This window comes from Melanostigma gelatinosum (genome assembly GCF_949748355.1).
Source record: "Melanostigma gelatinosum genome assembly, chromosome: 9".
Lineage (NCBI taxonomy): Eukaryota > Metazoa > Chordata > Actinopteri > Perciformes > Zoarcidae > Melanostigma > Melanostigma gelatinosum.
The window spans coordinates 11114314-11130201 of NC_136642.1; the positions used below are offsets into that span (position 1 = coordinate 11114314).

Here is a 15888-nt window from a genome sequence, read left to right on the forward strand (position 1 = left end):
GTACAATTGTATCATTCTGTCCTGGTTTGAAAAGTAGGTTTTCTCTCCAAAAGTGCTTCTTTGGTGAAATATTTTTGACATTTAAAAAGAATCAAAGTGTTGTTCGGGTATCACACCAATGCCACTATATTTTCATGTAATACCACTGAAGATTGCCTCTCCCACTTCAATAAACCATCATCAGCCAGTAACCCAAGGCCCCTTCAAAGTCAAGATGCTCATCAGAGATACTAGAACAAAGACTAAAGGTCAAATACCAGCTTTCACCTTGTGTGTCCAAGAGAGAACGCAGAAAGTGTACAGTTGGCTTTCAAACATCTCTGTTCTTTGACTCTCTACGCTGAAATGCAACAACACTTCAACAGGGATGACATAAGTCATCATACGGGTACATAGCGAACCTCCACACAGAAGAGAAGGATTCGTAAATCTGGTGTGTTAAGATGCTTTTTTATTGTTTCAGGAAGGAGAAGGATTAGGTGCTACGGTATCTTGGAGTATTTCACTGCTGGGAGGGCAGAGTGAACCAAGTATGATCTTAATGACTGAAAAGTGGCCCAAAAAAAACACCTGCATCAGGGATGAGTCATGTTGTGAGTCTCGACAAAAAACACTTAAGTTTGGCCCGAGACACCATGTACAGGTTTGTTCCTTTGCCAGTTAGACATCCTGATCTGTGGACATTAAGGAGTGTCTGGAAGTGGTCAGGAAGTCATACACGTGAAGCAATTGACTCAGACTGGATGTTTATCTTTAGTTTATCTAAGGTATGGTACATAAACTAGGTACATCAATTCGCTTCCAAATATACTGCGAACATGTAGTAGTGGTCCTTCAGAATGGGTAAACATGGACCGTACGATACTTTAGGAAGCAGAAACAGATTCATTGGTGCAGCAATAGACTGATCAGAGTTTACTTCGTTGCTAATATAAATTATAAACGTAAGTGCTTTGTAAAAATACAACATGTCATCAGCATATGTGGAAACTATCTAGTGCCAGTAAGAGAAAGAAAATGAATGAAGTGGTGTTGTCTTATTGTCTCTGAGGCCAAAACAATATGTATTTGTATTATTACTCCGACCCTCAACAGCTTCCTGTAATCTGATGGCATTTTATCAGAAAAGGCATCTGTTCTTTTCAAGTACTTGATATTAAAATGTGGGAGGAAACAAATCTGCTATTTTTAATTTTACCAACTGATTTTATTGATTTAACTGTTTTCAATTAACATTAATGTCTTGGTGGCGGCATATCGTAAAATAATTGGTAGGCAAGCACGAGTCACTGTTCATCACCGACACCCAAAAGAGCCAAACTTTCTTCACATATTTCTGCTTATTTGCACCCATTCTTTTGCTACTGTCTGATAATTGCAGAGACAGATATACAGTACATATATAAAAAAGAAACAAAGAAAAAGGAAGGCAGTGTTCCCACTACCTCTCTCCACCCTTGTTCTCTCTTTCCGTCTGTCATAGTTATCTTTGAGCGATTAGACGGTGACAGTGACAGAAAAGAGAGGGGGAGACGTGTTGCCACTCATGTACTCTCTGCCTCTCTCTCTGTATGCTTCCTGCTCATTCTCCATCTCCTCTTTGTCCCGCCCTGATGTTCGAGTGCTCTCCAACTCCTAATCATCTTTAACTGTTCTCTCTATTTGTGCTCCTTTATCTTTCATTTGTCTCTAGCTACTTGATTCCGCTTCCCTGTTCCTCTCTTCGCCTCGCTCTCGGGCCTCTCTGTCTCTTCCACTGTCTCTCTCTCTCCCTCTCTGAGCTTAGTGTTCAGACAGTGGAATATATGTTGTCTGAATATACTTCCCCACTATCTCTCCGTCTAAACAAACTCCAACAGGGAGAGAGAAAGAGAGCGGCAGGGGGACAGGAAGAGGGGAGGATGGGTAAGCGGACTGGGGATGAGGCCTGAAAAAAGGGAATATTCAAGTAAAACAACACCTGCACGTGCAGTGCTTACAAAACTAGAGGTAGCATTATTCAGGGGCTGAGCTTGTGAGGGGAAACATTACTACTTCTGTGGTTTTTAGCCATTGTGGCAGCTTTAAAGTTTAAGCTTCCACTTCCAAACCAAAGGCCACAACACTTTGCAGTTCGTACATAACAGGGCTGTCACCTTGGAGGCAGGAAAAACACACACGAAGTAGCAAGAGCTGACTGCACGGTTTAACATGAATACTTTTGGGAAATAAATGCAGTCCTAGACAGATGAGTGCAGCTCGAGAAAAATGACCAACACACCATTCGATGTCGTAACACACGCACACACACGCACACACACACACACACACGCACGCACACGCACACACGCACACTCCGCACAGCCGCCAGTGTGTTGATGGGAAGCGAGATATGAAGATTTGGGTTGCAGCCAATGGGACCGGACTGAAGTAAACAGTGCGATACAGTTTACTTAGCAGAGTGGAAATGGATCATCTACAGCACTGATCATGTGCGTCTGAAACCAGCTGACGTCATCTGCAAATACCTCTGACACACACAGTACTGTATCCCCTCATCGCCACCAATAAATGTGACATCTGCCAGTTGGTGGCTTCTTTTATCCAAACAAATCCTCCCAGTGATGTGACTATGCTGATGCCAGAACCATGATATACCCATGTACCCCCCTACAAGAGGTTTTTCTCTGCTTTCCTTCCTGTCCTCTTCTCAAGGACACGCTGGTTTACAAATAAGCCAGAGCAGAAGGCAAGGACGCACAGCACATAGAAAGAATGTAAGAGCAGCTACATTCAGGATAAATACAGTAATCTCTTTCCCCATACAAACACACGGAGAGCCGGGGTGGTGGGTGAAAGGAAAAGCCCCTGTGTGTTTACGCAGGCAGTTAGACTCCAGCTGATACCGCTGTGACGACTCCCGTCACAGATGTTAGCACGTCTACATCCGCCTGGGGATGACCAGCTCATGGTGGGTGAGAGACAACCACCCGAGCACATCCAGGACACTCGCATCCATATAAACAGGCAATTGAGAATTCAAAACCACCTGAATGTAGAAGTGGGCAACATGGTGCTACATACTGTAAGACAAATGTGACTGCCATTCGAGATATTGTAGCCGTCTCTTTAATTTATCTGGGTGTATGACGCCATTTGTGGAAATCATGCCGTGTGTAGACAGACAGATACACAAACATACATGCACAAACATTTGGCCATTCATCTACAGTACAAGCCAATGATATCATGCTGTAAATACACAGAGGCTTACAAGCATAAGTCTAATGACAAATACTGTTGCTATCATCTCACAGCTGTGTTTCTCTGTGCTTTTTGTCTTCCCCTCCTCCGATCTCTCACTCCCAAAACCCCCATGTTTGTAATCCTCTCTCTATCCACTCTTCCCTTTCTCTCAAATTCCTCAAATATCTGTTTCGTGTTTTCTCTCTCTCTCTTCCCTCCAGCATTGGAAAACAAAGATAAATAGACACAATCTCCACTGCGCTGAACTATTGCACACTTAACACCGCAGTAAACAAACACACATACAGTACAGAGAGAGAGAGACACACACACACACACACACACACACACGCAAGCCACGTTGTCTCTCTTTGCTCCCACTGGTCATGTGACAACACTTGTGTCCCATCACCTCTCACCTCCCCTTCTCTGTCTCTCTCTTTCTGTCTTTATCTCACTCGGTAGGAATCTGTGTGCTTAGTCAGAGCTGGGAGGAGACGCTTGGCAGGAGAGGAAGGGACATGTTGGACAAATGAAAGGAAAATGAGAATAGGGAGAGAGAGTGTTTTGTGCAAAGAATAAAAGCAGATTGATTTCCAGTCATTCTCTTTCCCTCTTGACTCTCACTACCCTTGACGCTACATGCACTGCAGGCCAATGAGGGGAGGGATTGCGGTGGGTTGGGCATGCAGTGAAAGGCCTGAAAACACACACTAATACCAGAGCAACATTGAACTCACTTAATCACACATTTTACTGACGCTTTTTCAACCCCCCTTCCCCCTCTCCCAGCATTTCATTCTCACAGTAAGCCTATTATCACATTGAAGCACTTTGCAGCTAAACCCTTAACTACCGTGTGTGTGTGTGTGTGTGTGTGTGTTAACGCAGTCCTCACCCTCAGTGAAAGGTTCCCAGTTGTAGAGGCGACCCATGAACTCCTGGGTGTTAAAGGCAGCACACTGCTCTTCTCTGGAGCCCAACGAAGCTCCTCCACACACCTGGAGGACAGATACACAGGGAGACAGAGAGTATAAAATGCAGTGCCACACATTGAACTAATATGAAATCACCCAGCTATTAAACTGGCGGTTGTTCCTCTCCCGCTACCTGAAGAAGGAAGGCTGCAGTGGACTGTTGTGAGGAAAAGGAAACACCGCTAATAAAAAATAAAAGGAATTCATTCATTCATTTAATTCAATTGGAATCATAGAAGTAAGCGCAAACACGCCATGCCTACACACAAATACAAAAACACACACACACACACAGTCTACGTGCTGCTTTTGGCCGTCAGCGAGCGTACAATATCAGAACCATATGGACATAATAGGTTTTTTGGAAGCGGCTGCACACATAAATCCACCGTGGCTTTTAGTGCATGACCACAGAATGTGATGTGCATGTGTGTGTGTGTGCGTGCGTGTGCTCGTGTGTGTATGAGCACATGTCCAGCTTGTGCTCGTTCAAGTAGAGTCCTTATGGAGCCGTACAGTGGAAAGAATTTTAGCATACCTGCACTTAAACGACAGCTGAAACATCAGGCAGAGACAAATCTGCTGGTTTATGCTGGACTGAACATAACTCACAATGCCCCAGTCCTGTGGGACGGGGACACACACACACACACACACACACACACACACACACACACAGTTGTGAAAAGTATTTACTAATTGTACTGCAGACCTAAGACTAAAGTTGATTGACTAACACCTTAGAGGTGCTGGCCGACTGTTACCTTTGGGCAGAGGCTAGCTCATCTTCCTGCTTCTAGTCTTTGTGCTAAGCTAACCGGCTGCTAGCGGTAGCTTCATATTCATCAGACGGATTACAGAATGAGCATATTTCCCAAAGTGTCCAACTATTCCTTGAAGTACATTTTGCTGATTATACTTCTGTATTTTTAGTTAACATTAACATTTTGAATGCAGGAACTTCACTTATAATGGAGTATTAACGCTGCATACTTTTTCCACTGCTGCAAGCAAGCACACACTCATCAGGTATCATTACTGTGGGAAGCCACAACCATCCTGTCTGGTCAGAAAACACTGAGTTTACAGCCCTCTGATGTACAGCTGGCTCAATCACACGCACACACACACACTCTCACATGCCGCAGACAGAGTTCTCAGATTTCCTTGCAACTCAAATCTCTGTCAGCTCTACAACCATCTTGTCTTTCACTCCTCTCTTTCTTTGATTCGTTCCTCTTGTCTTTTGTTTTTTTTTGTGGATCAGTCGCCACGTTCACAGCTGTCACAAACAGCTGGAAAGTTCCTAGTCACTCATCTCGGGAGACAAGAGCAAGGGAGTAGTCAAGTTTATACACATGTGCACACAAAGGCATGCACGCACACATACCAACAGTTCCCATGTGAACAGGCTTCTGCGACAAATTGTAACTAAAAGACATTCATGGATAAACCTTCAAAGCATGCACTCATTGACACTGCTGAAATTCACACGTTCACTGTGTTGTGTGTGTGTGTGTGTGTGTGAGAGAGTGAATTAATTTATGTCGCGGTCATGTCTCAAGGCACTCATAAGGATCATCTGTTGTTTCTCTTCTCGTGGAGTGTGAAACCAGCTCATGGAACTTTATGTGTTACGCTCCGCCACGGTTTCACACTGTTTTAAAACAGACTAATTTTTCTGTTATTTACAGGCGATATGTTGTAGACTGGTTTAAGCCTCTTCAACGAGAGAGTGTGTTTAAGCTACATCCGCTCAATGCATATGTTGGAGGGGGAGGGGGCGATTGTACGTGTACGTATGTGACCTGATGTTTTCAGGTCACCCTGTAAATCTGCCTGGATGCGTTTGTGTGAAATGCGGTTGGTGATGGTTGTAAATATGTCTGCAGGACGTAAACATGTCGGGCGCCATTTGAAACTGGAGAGTTTCTCTGTATCTTTTCATGTGTGTGTCTGTGCCTGTCAGACCATAAACTACAGATTGGGACGACAGATGAAAAATAGCCTTTTGGCTAACTCTGGCACATTTGCAGAAATGTTTTTATTCATGTGCACTGTCCCGTTCAAATAAACCAATAAAATAAAATAAAGATAAGTGGAAAACAGCAAACACACACACACACACAAGGACAGTGTGTGTGCAGCTATGGGATGCTACAGTTCAGTAAAAAGAAAGAAAGAGCTTCCAAAAAAGACAACAGGAGGAATGTAAAATGAAAAGAGAGAATGTAAGTAAAAGACGAGTGTGTGCATTCATGCGTTAGTGACTGTATGAATGCTAAGCAGCCAACAGATTCTCCTCCTAATAGAGAGGTTAGGGTGTGTAAAAACATCAGGAGGCTAATGGACTGAATGGAGGACGGAGGGAGGGGGAGGTAAAGTGAGAGCAAGAACTGGTGTTTCACGGTTCTGGAGGAGAATGTGTGTTATTGTGAGGGCTGGCATACTTTGGTGTTCCCTCCTTTACTGTGAGTGCAGGGTTAGCGGGTCTCCCCTTAACTGTGAACAGAAGGAGTGATGGCAGGGGAACTGGGGGTGAGTGGCAGTTATTGAATGGGCCAAGGAGGGGAGATAAAAGAGAGTAAAATACTTAAAGACGAAGGGTGATAGAAAGAGAGAAAGGTGGTGTGTGGTGAGGGAAAGGTAGCGAGGATGAGTCTGGGCCTGTGGATGCAATCAAAACACTCAAACCACGAGTTCACTCCAAAAGTCAAAAACATTCAATCATGTAGCAATATCATTTTTTTAAAGGTTTTCAAAAGGTTTTTTACTGAATTTTATTTTGTGCAGCTGATTGTCCTTGGATTTAATATTTGACAACTTTCCAGCTTCTTTTGTTAAATTATAAAAAAGTTTTTCTTCACAAAACAAGTGCGGCATTGAAAAACTCTGTGTGTGTTTCTTAGTTCTGGTCAGCATTTACACTGAACATGGTAATCAATCAGGTATGACAGCATCATGCTCACTAAAGGTCACTGAGGTCATCACTACAATGAAGTCCGGCAGTTTAAGAAACACGAGTTGTCAGACAGTCAGACGGGATGTAAACAGGCCAACAGTTGAGCCAGATTCAACTGAACCACTTTAGAGGTGAAGTGAGCGAAACCAAATGTTGGGAATAATCCTCCATTCTACAGGAAGACCGGAGTCGAATCAAGAAGTCCGTCTGTAAACTGTGCTGGATGTTTACAATGGACAGTCGGAAAAATGTACCTTTCATTTTCTCCTCTAAATAAGTTCAGATGAGCCGGGGGTTGGCTTGTCCGACTGCTGCGTTTCTTGCTCCGATGGATTTATTAGGGATTTCACCTGGGGGTTGCCAATAAGAATGATGGCTAAAACCAGTAAACTTTGTATAATACCAGGAGTATCACAACTCCTTGCTTAAGTACCATCAAAGTACCTGAAACTTAAACTGGCTGCTACTGACTGACACGTTGAAAGAGTGAACAGTGGACAGCAGCAGAGAGCAGGTGAACGAAAAGTGAACACAGCTGACTGTCAGTGTTTTTGTTCGGGAGCTGTGAAAGTTTCAGATGCGTTTTACTACCAGGGAGGGGGGGCAGGAGAGAAAAGGTCTGTGGGCAATATATTGGAGCATGTGAAGGAAGGGGGGGGGGGGGCTGCCTGAGGGCTGAAAGCTCTGTTCGATGCTCACACACACACACACACACACACACACACAAAAATGCCACACACATATAAACACACACCAGCCAATCCTGGTCACACATAACACTCTTGCGTGAAACACAAACACCGGCCCAGGCAAGACTAATGAGTTTCCGGGAGGAACAGATCACAAGGAAAGCGGGAACCTTTCACCACATGTGTGTTTCCGTAGGGAAAGCACAGGTAAAGCGTCGGCATTCTCCATGCGAGTCTCTGCCTGCACAGCTGGCCGTATCGCAGCAATGCCACATACAGGTTAAGGCTGGCCGGTCATTCCGCAAGCATTTCTTCAAATTCAATATTTGCTCAGTTATTTTATTGTACTGTAGATATTGTGCATTTCCACACGTAATATTTCATCTTACTCTGTAACTTGCTGCTGCTACACACTAATTTCCCCCTGGGGATGAATAAAGTTAACATCTATCTATGTCTCTCTATCTATTACTGCGACATTACACAGACAAAACAACTGACGTTTGGCCTCTGCAGCCGTAAATCAACACACGCCAGAACTAATCACTGTATGCATGCACACAAATCCATTTGCATGTGTTAAGATGTGTGCGTATGTGTTTGTTCCTCAGCCGATTAACATTTTCCGGCTAATCTTGTGACCGAGGCCGTGCGTCGCCGCTTTGCAGGGCAACTCCCAGCTCTCGGCCTTGACCCCGAGGAAGGGAAGTCAGGAGTGCTCCAAAAGAAACGCTGCTCGTCCATCAGCGACTGACGGGGGCCCCCGCGCTGCGCAAGGCGAGCGGCAAGAAATAATACTGTTATGGAGGAATTTGAGTTTCAGCATCAGAACAACTTTTCTAGAAAGCAAAGAAAAGAAAAAGAGTAGAAAACACGACACGAGATCAATAAATTAAAACCAGAGCTCTGCTCGAAGGCACTGCAAATGACAAAACCACATCGTATTGCTACAAACAAGTAAAGTGATTCAATGCATATTTTCACAATAACACATGGGTGAGAGAGAGAGAGTGAGAGAGAGAGAGAGAGAGAGAGAGAGAGAGAGAGAGAGAGAGAGAGAGAGAGAGAGGAAGGAAGTGTGGACAGCTATGCTCTTCGTTCCCAGAACTCATTTATATTAACAGTCCAAATGTCTGCACGGAACTATGCAAAGGAGTTTTACTGTAGACAGAGATGCTGCTTCCTCTGTCGGGAACCGTCTGCAATTGGATCCAAAGTTGTCTAAAAAAAGTTGGACTCACTCTGTGAATTCAAATCATTGCTGCAGAAGCGGTGTGCTCTGTCCTCTGGCCGCCGACGTTGTGGTCTCTTTGTGTGTTTGTTTTACAAATTTCATGAATTTGTGGCATGTGTTGCGTTTTCTGTCGAATGTTCCTGACCTGTAACTCACGGGGTTTATTTCCTGGAGACACTGTTTTTACACTTTTTGTTCGGATTAAACAAGCAAGCTAAAACATGGTGATTAGTGAGCGTTAGAGGTGCTGGTTCATGGATTTTGTTACTTTTTGACAGACCAGACCGTTTCCCTGTTTCCTGAAAAGGAACATGAAAGAGGGAAAACTCCACACACAGGAGCCGATATCAACTGATTTTTAACAAGCAGAGGAACCTGTTTTTTGAAGAGAAGCAGGTACTTCTGCTTGTTAAAGGACAAAAGCAAAGAAAGTACAGATCTTCTAAATGAATCAGTGTGGTTGAGTGTTTGCGTGTGTGCTGGAGTCCCACGAACAAAAACATCTGGGCCGCTTTGTCACTTCGTGAGAACAACGGTAAGCGTGGCAGGGTCTGCACACAGTTATTAGAGTTGCCGAGTGTGGCTCCGCGCTGATACGAATGATACATTTCCTTTGTAGAAACGCCAGACTGTAATGACAGACTGTGATGAGATCATCTGACTTATGAAGCAGCCTGAGGCAACGTTACGTGTGCAGAGTCGTCACAACTTAAAACTCCTCAGGCTTTGGCTACAGGAGCGAGATCATTAACATTGCAGTGCGTGTTTAAAGTATGGCATGCATGTCTCCTCAAGAGTGCCGGTTTGGTGTCGGTAGTGGAGGGATGAGAACAATGAAGTCAGAGGTTCTTCAATAATATGTGAATGTTATATCCTCCTTATCAACCAGTGCTGACTCTACTAGTGTACAGTATTGTGTGGACTGTATTCACGCTGAAACGACTGGTCAATTAACCAATTACTTTCACTGTTTAGATAACATATAGTGTGTGTGTGAGAATTTACTGCTTTTCTGTAATACATTTTGGGCATTTTGACATCGTTTGTTTACATTTTATATGTTAAACAATTCATGTATTCATTTTTTAAAGTTATCAGCAGATTAATCGACAGTGAAAATAAGCTTTTTAGCAACCACTGGATAGCTTTCAGTTTGTGGTTTGTGTGACGTGAGTGCTCATTTGGGCGTTGCCTAACAACAACAACAACAACAACAACAACAACGCAGCAAAGTGCAAAGAAAGCGCTCTGGGCAACTAGACTGCAAATTCTTGGCAAAATATTTACTCTGAAGAGGAGGACTGAGAGAGGAGCTAAGGCGAGAGGGAATGAGTGGAGAATCATCAAAACCAAAGAATTGAGAAAGCAAAGGAGGGGAAGAGGAGTGTGTCTGCTTCAAGCTGCTGTGTCTCTCTTCTCTTGTTTTTCAGGCAGCTTCTTCTCAAATTCCACCTTTCCCTCCCCTCTCCCTCGGACAGAATAACTTCTCCTCTTGTTACACTGAGCTCGTTCACACAAACGCACACACTTCTCCATGAATCTCTTCTCCATGAAGCTCTTTTCCTCCTGCAGAATCTTTGTCTCTCCATCCCACTCTACTTGTTGCTGCCTCTCTTTACCCCTCTGACACCATAACACTCATCCTCACCATTTCTTCTGTGCCTCCCTCCCTCCCCACCTTTTCTCTCCCCTCGCCCTTTAGCTTGGCTTCCCACTAGTGTGTGCAGATTTTCTAAAAACAGTACTCTCATTCACGACTACTTAACTGCGTCACTTCCTTCACGCGAACACACACATCACACACACTTCCCCTTTTGCCCTTCTCATTTCCTCTGACCCTCTCTCGGTTCCCCTCTTACTTCTACGCAACAGTAAAAACACACACACACACACACACACACAGCCAATCACACTTGTGATGGGCCTCAGGCGTGGTGTGTTATGACAAACACACCTAATAGATAATAGGATGTGTCACACACAGTCTGGCTCACTCTAAATCACACACAAACACACATATACAGTGCACACAAGTCTGGGCAAAGTCCTGCATTCATCAGAAGTTAAACCGATCTTTAAATAATGAAAAGACATATAAAAATGTGGACACTGCAGGAGCAAACAAGGCTAAAGCAGAGGCTAATGTTGGGTAAATATGAAACCCAATGAGTCAGGCTGAGCCGTCACAGGACCGCTATTAGCGCTGCTGGCACACACAGAGCCAGCATTCTGCCGGGCCAGCAACTAAATCTGTTTTAACACGGGGACTATCACACAGAGCCGGGTAGAGACAGAAAAGAAGAAAGAGAGGGCGATAAAAGAGGGAAAGAGAGCCTGCCAAGTTATCTAAAGAGAGAAAAGTCAAGAGCCCACGAGTGCCAACCCGGCCCCAAATTCAAGTGTCTACTTCCACTCGATGAGAGCCAGTTGTGGAAATAACGAGTGAGAGTGAAAACGCATAAGTGTGTAGGTGTATGTGTGTGGTATTTAACTTTAATCCTACCAATGCTCTCACTTAAGACGGACCGGTTACAAGTGGTCTGCTGGAATAAATAACGGGTCAAATATATTTCTGTCCCCATGATCACATCTTAAAATGGACTGTGGATCAGTTTCCTTCTGTTTATTTTATTCGTCCGTCGCTCCATCCATGTGAGATATATCTCACACATGGTTAACTGATTTACATGAAACTCAGTGAATGATACTTTCTCACGACTGCATTTTCAAATCGCAAGTAGTGCCCAAGAAAGATGTCACGTCATATTGTTTTTTTCCTTTTATCTATGAGTATTGTATGAAATATTCTGACAGAATAGCAAGTCTATGTTTCAGTTTTTCATACCGAAGTATCTTAACATGTTAAATGCTTGAAAATAGAAATGAACTCAAGCATGATATCTGTGACTTTCCACATGTTGGCCCTCTCACCAGGGACAAGAGTTGATTGATGAATGATTGAATAAATGGCAACGGTGGTGGAAGGTTGTGTGAAAGCCTGCTGTGAATTTGAAACAGCCATTGCAAAAAGGTGGAAAAATGTGCATCTTTGCCGAATGTGATACAGTGTGAAATGTGGTAATATCAGGACGGGTGCCTTTAAAAAAATGTCTATTGCCTGATGGTTATGTTTTAAAACAATCCACGATACAAATATATAAAGCCTATTAAGAACACAGTGTGGATACAATCTCCAGGCACAACACCCGATCACTAAAAACTCTTCATCCACCACATTCTACCTCAATCTCACATTTAATTGAGTGAAATCAAGCGTGGCATTCCTGTCTCAGTGAAACCTGAGTTACTGCGGCGTCCACCTCAGTTCCTCAGCCGTGTGTCGGGGGTTTGAATTCGCCCGTCTGTCACGATCTGTGCCTCGGGCTGCTCTTTTTTTCACTTTGCAACTGATAACGCTCGCACTGAGCCGCACCGAGAGGTATGGAGCCGGTTGCAACCCCAATCATCACCGGACAGGCCTCGCGGCAGGCAGGACATTACGCCGATACACATTGCCACATGCACACATTTACGCACGCATTTACACTCACGCGCAGGTTCTGGCAAGTTTTCCTTCTCACACGTATGTGCAATGAGTCGCAAAGACACGCGTATGGCTTCACAACAGAGGTGTCTATTCTGGTTGCTACTCAGAATACACACACGCCTTGGAGCTGCGGAGGCAGTTGCAGTCAGTTTCCATCCGATTGCTCAAAGACAACCAGCTAGTGTTGGAGCTGGGGAATGATCTACCTGTCAAACACACTCTGCTGACCTTCTACTTTACGCCCGCCTAACACCGGGCACGCATTTCAATCAAGCATGACTGCAGGCTGAATAAAGCAGAGGTGAGCGGGGGACATACACACTCAGTAGCAAGTATGAAAGTGAACTACTGAGATGATTGAAAGCGTGTGAAGCCAGTGGAATGAGTGGAAGAATTACTTTTTTTCCTCGTATTCATGGGTGAAGATCTTACCTGCGAGAAGCACCTGCGGTACTCCTTCTCCGGCCCAGAGCATCGGAAGACCTGAGGAGCAGCCCTTCCTCCCTCCCTGCCTGATTCCACTCCCAGGTGCGGGATGTGGGGGTGCTGCAGCGGGTAGATGTCGCCGGTGGGTGGGACGTGGGGGCTAAAGCCTGGTTGGAGCTCCCTGTCTCTGTGCGTGGGGCTGGAGCGATGCAGAGGAGAGGAAAAAGGAGACACGACCGCAGGGGAGTTGGGGCGGGAGAGAGGAGGGATGGGAGGAGGCGGCGCGGAGACGGAGTGCCAGTCAAACCTGTGGCGGTTGGGGAGGAGAGATGTTGATGAGGAGCGTGAGAAGAAGTGAGAAGGTGGGACTCGCTCTCTCGCCCTCCCGTGCTCTGTATTGGTTTGTGGGGGTCGGTCAACATGGCGCTGTGGGTTGCCAGTTGTGGTGGTTGTGGTGGGATCCTCCTCAGCAGCAGGGTCTTCAGAGACCTCCTCCTCACGCCTCCCCCACTTCCTGTCCTCTCTATCACTCGCCGTCTCCTCGTCCTCCTTCCCGTTCTTCTCTGCATCGTCTTCATTGGGCACAGGTGATGTTTCAGCATCAGTGCCGTTAACAGTGTGGCGGGCCTGCCGGTTGGGACGGTGCAGAGGCAGAGAGAACGGGACCCTGCCGTACCCGAACTGACCTGGACGGATGGCGGAAGACCTGCGAGGAAGGGAGAAAGACACAAAAAAAAGGAAGAAGAAGCAGTGAAGTATTTAGAGAGGACGATTTACAGATGGAGAGAAAGATCCAGAAGCAGGGACACAAAGAAAACAGGAGGACAGGATGCATTTCGGATACAGTACATGTTAGCTGTCCAACATAATCATAACCGACATTGAGCGGGCAGAGTAAAGCAGTGCCTGTTGGTAAGACAAAAGCCAGAGGTAATGATCTAATAACACAGCAGATACCAGTTATGGGCAAAACTCCAACCTCAAACACTCGAAACATCATAACAAACCCTCTCTAATGCCGAAACAATGTCAGCACTTTCACTAACGGCCCCTGAATGAGTCCTGAGCATGTGCATCAAATGGGACTCTGAGGAATATTTTAGTTTGGCGACGTCTTTGTTGATACAACATCGCTGTTTCTGTGTTGCAGGTCCCAGAGATCACAGAGGTTAAAGCCATGTCGTCTGCATGAGGCAAAACTCACTTCCTGTGTGCTAGAGTCATTTTCCTGGAGAAGAGCAGCACACAGCACATGTAACAAGCTTCCGTCAACTGGAAATTGATTGAATCAGTGTTTCTCTATGGGCCACTGACCGTTGACCTTTAAAAAGATGCTGAAACTTTTTGGTTTAAATACTGGATTTTTGTTGCCGATACCAGCATCAAAAACATCTGATTATGACGCATTGGCCCATTGATTTAACGAATCCAGAATTGTGACCAACATACATACAGAGCAGGAGATTTTACAGATGAAAAATGAACTTATATCTGTGAGAAGCTCGGCTCCAATTGATTCGTTCGCTAGTCCAGTCTTCACTCACCTCCTCGCAGGCAAACCCTCACGATTTGGGGCGGTCGACCTTCTGCTCCCGCCTCCTGCAGACCTCGATGCTCCTGGATTGGTCGGCCTCCTAATCATGCGTGCTGGCTGGTTGTAGCCGTGAGAGGGAGCGTGGTAGGACGATCGGTACACAGGAGCATGGTCTTGATTGGATGGGGAGAATTCTGGCTGGTAAAAAGGAGGGTTTGGATTGGCCCGTCCTGGTACCGGAGCTCCTCCTCCCCCGGGGTTGGTATTCCGATACAGAGATACCCCTTGGTTGCGATTGTCGGATGTGGACGGGGAGTGATGAGACTGGTGTTGCCCGGGGTAACGAGGCGGGTAGAAGGGGCGCACAGGTGAGATGACAGGACCACCGATGCCCCCGTGCAAATAACCTGCCCAGTTGGGTGGAGAGTGGGAGAGGGGAGGTGGGGGAGGTAAACACTTCCTGCTCCTCTGTGACACGCCTACGCCGCAGGTCTGCGAGCAGTCAGACCACTCCACCCACACAGACCACACCCCCTCCACAGGCTCCGCCTCAAACACCTGTCTGGACTGTCTGCCTGCCACCTGGCACACACACACACACACACACACACACAAACAAACACAGATATTGAGATGTATGTTTGAAAAACTGATTCATATAATATATGATAAATATAAATTATTTAACAATAGTCGCCGATACAATTTCTATCAATCAACTAATCAAATGGTAGACAAACCATTTGAGGTATTATTAAATATTTTTGTGGTAATTACTTTGAATCCATCTGTGCTACATGCTTCCTCATCACTCTCTGTCACGCCCAACAACGATCTGTTGTCGAGGTAACCAGTTTGTCATCACCACCTTTCAGCATTCAGCAAAACAAGAAATCTGTGCGAGATCACGAAAACAGTTGGTAGTCTCTGGTTTAATCCAGCAGATATATCTCTTTTCACTTCGAACAGAAAATGTTGTGAAAATCTGATTGAATGTCAGTATGTTCTGTCCCGTTTTTAAAATGTAAGGCCTGAATGAAAACATTTTTGGGCAATAAATGAATTGAAAAAGAAAAAGGTTTGGCTGGTTAAAAAGTACTTTCAATGAATTCAATGTGTTCTGACTGCATGTAACCTTCAGCCCTCTGCAAACAGGTTAAAACGACAAGCGTTGGCAACATTTTAGAGAAGTACTTAACTCAGCAAAAACGCTGCCATTGCAAAATCAAAAATCTCTGGAGGGACTTATCACTTCACAGAAACTGAGTCCGCTGTTGAGCTGCAGTCTCATGAG

At 45.1% G+C, this 15888-nt stretch overlaps 1 protein-coding gene across 1 annotated transcript in view; it reads right to left on the bottom strand.

The window, feature by feature from the left end:
• adamtsl4 (ADAMTS-like 4) overlaps positions 1-15888 on the bottom strand; it is a 30982-nt gene that overhangs the window by 11053 nt on the left and 4041 nt on the right. Inside the window, exons 3-5 of the mRNA XM_079275519.1 lie at positions 14605-15176; positions 13067-13766; positions 4124-4226 (exon numbers count right to left, since the gene is read on the bottom strand). Of these exons, the coding sequence (XP_079131645.1) occupies positions 4124-4226; positions 13067-13766; positions 14605-15176 (1375 nt within the window). The remainder of the gene's footprint in view (positions 1-4123; positions 4227-13066; positions 13767-14604; positions 15177-15888) is intronic.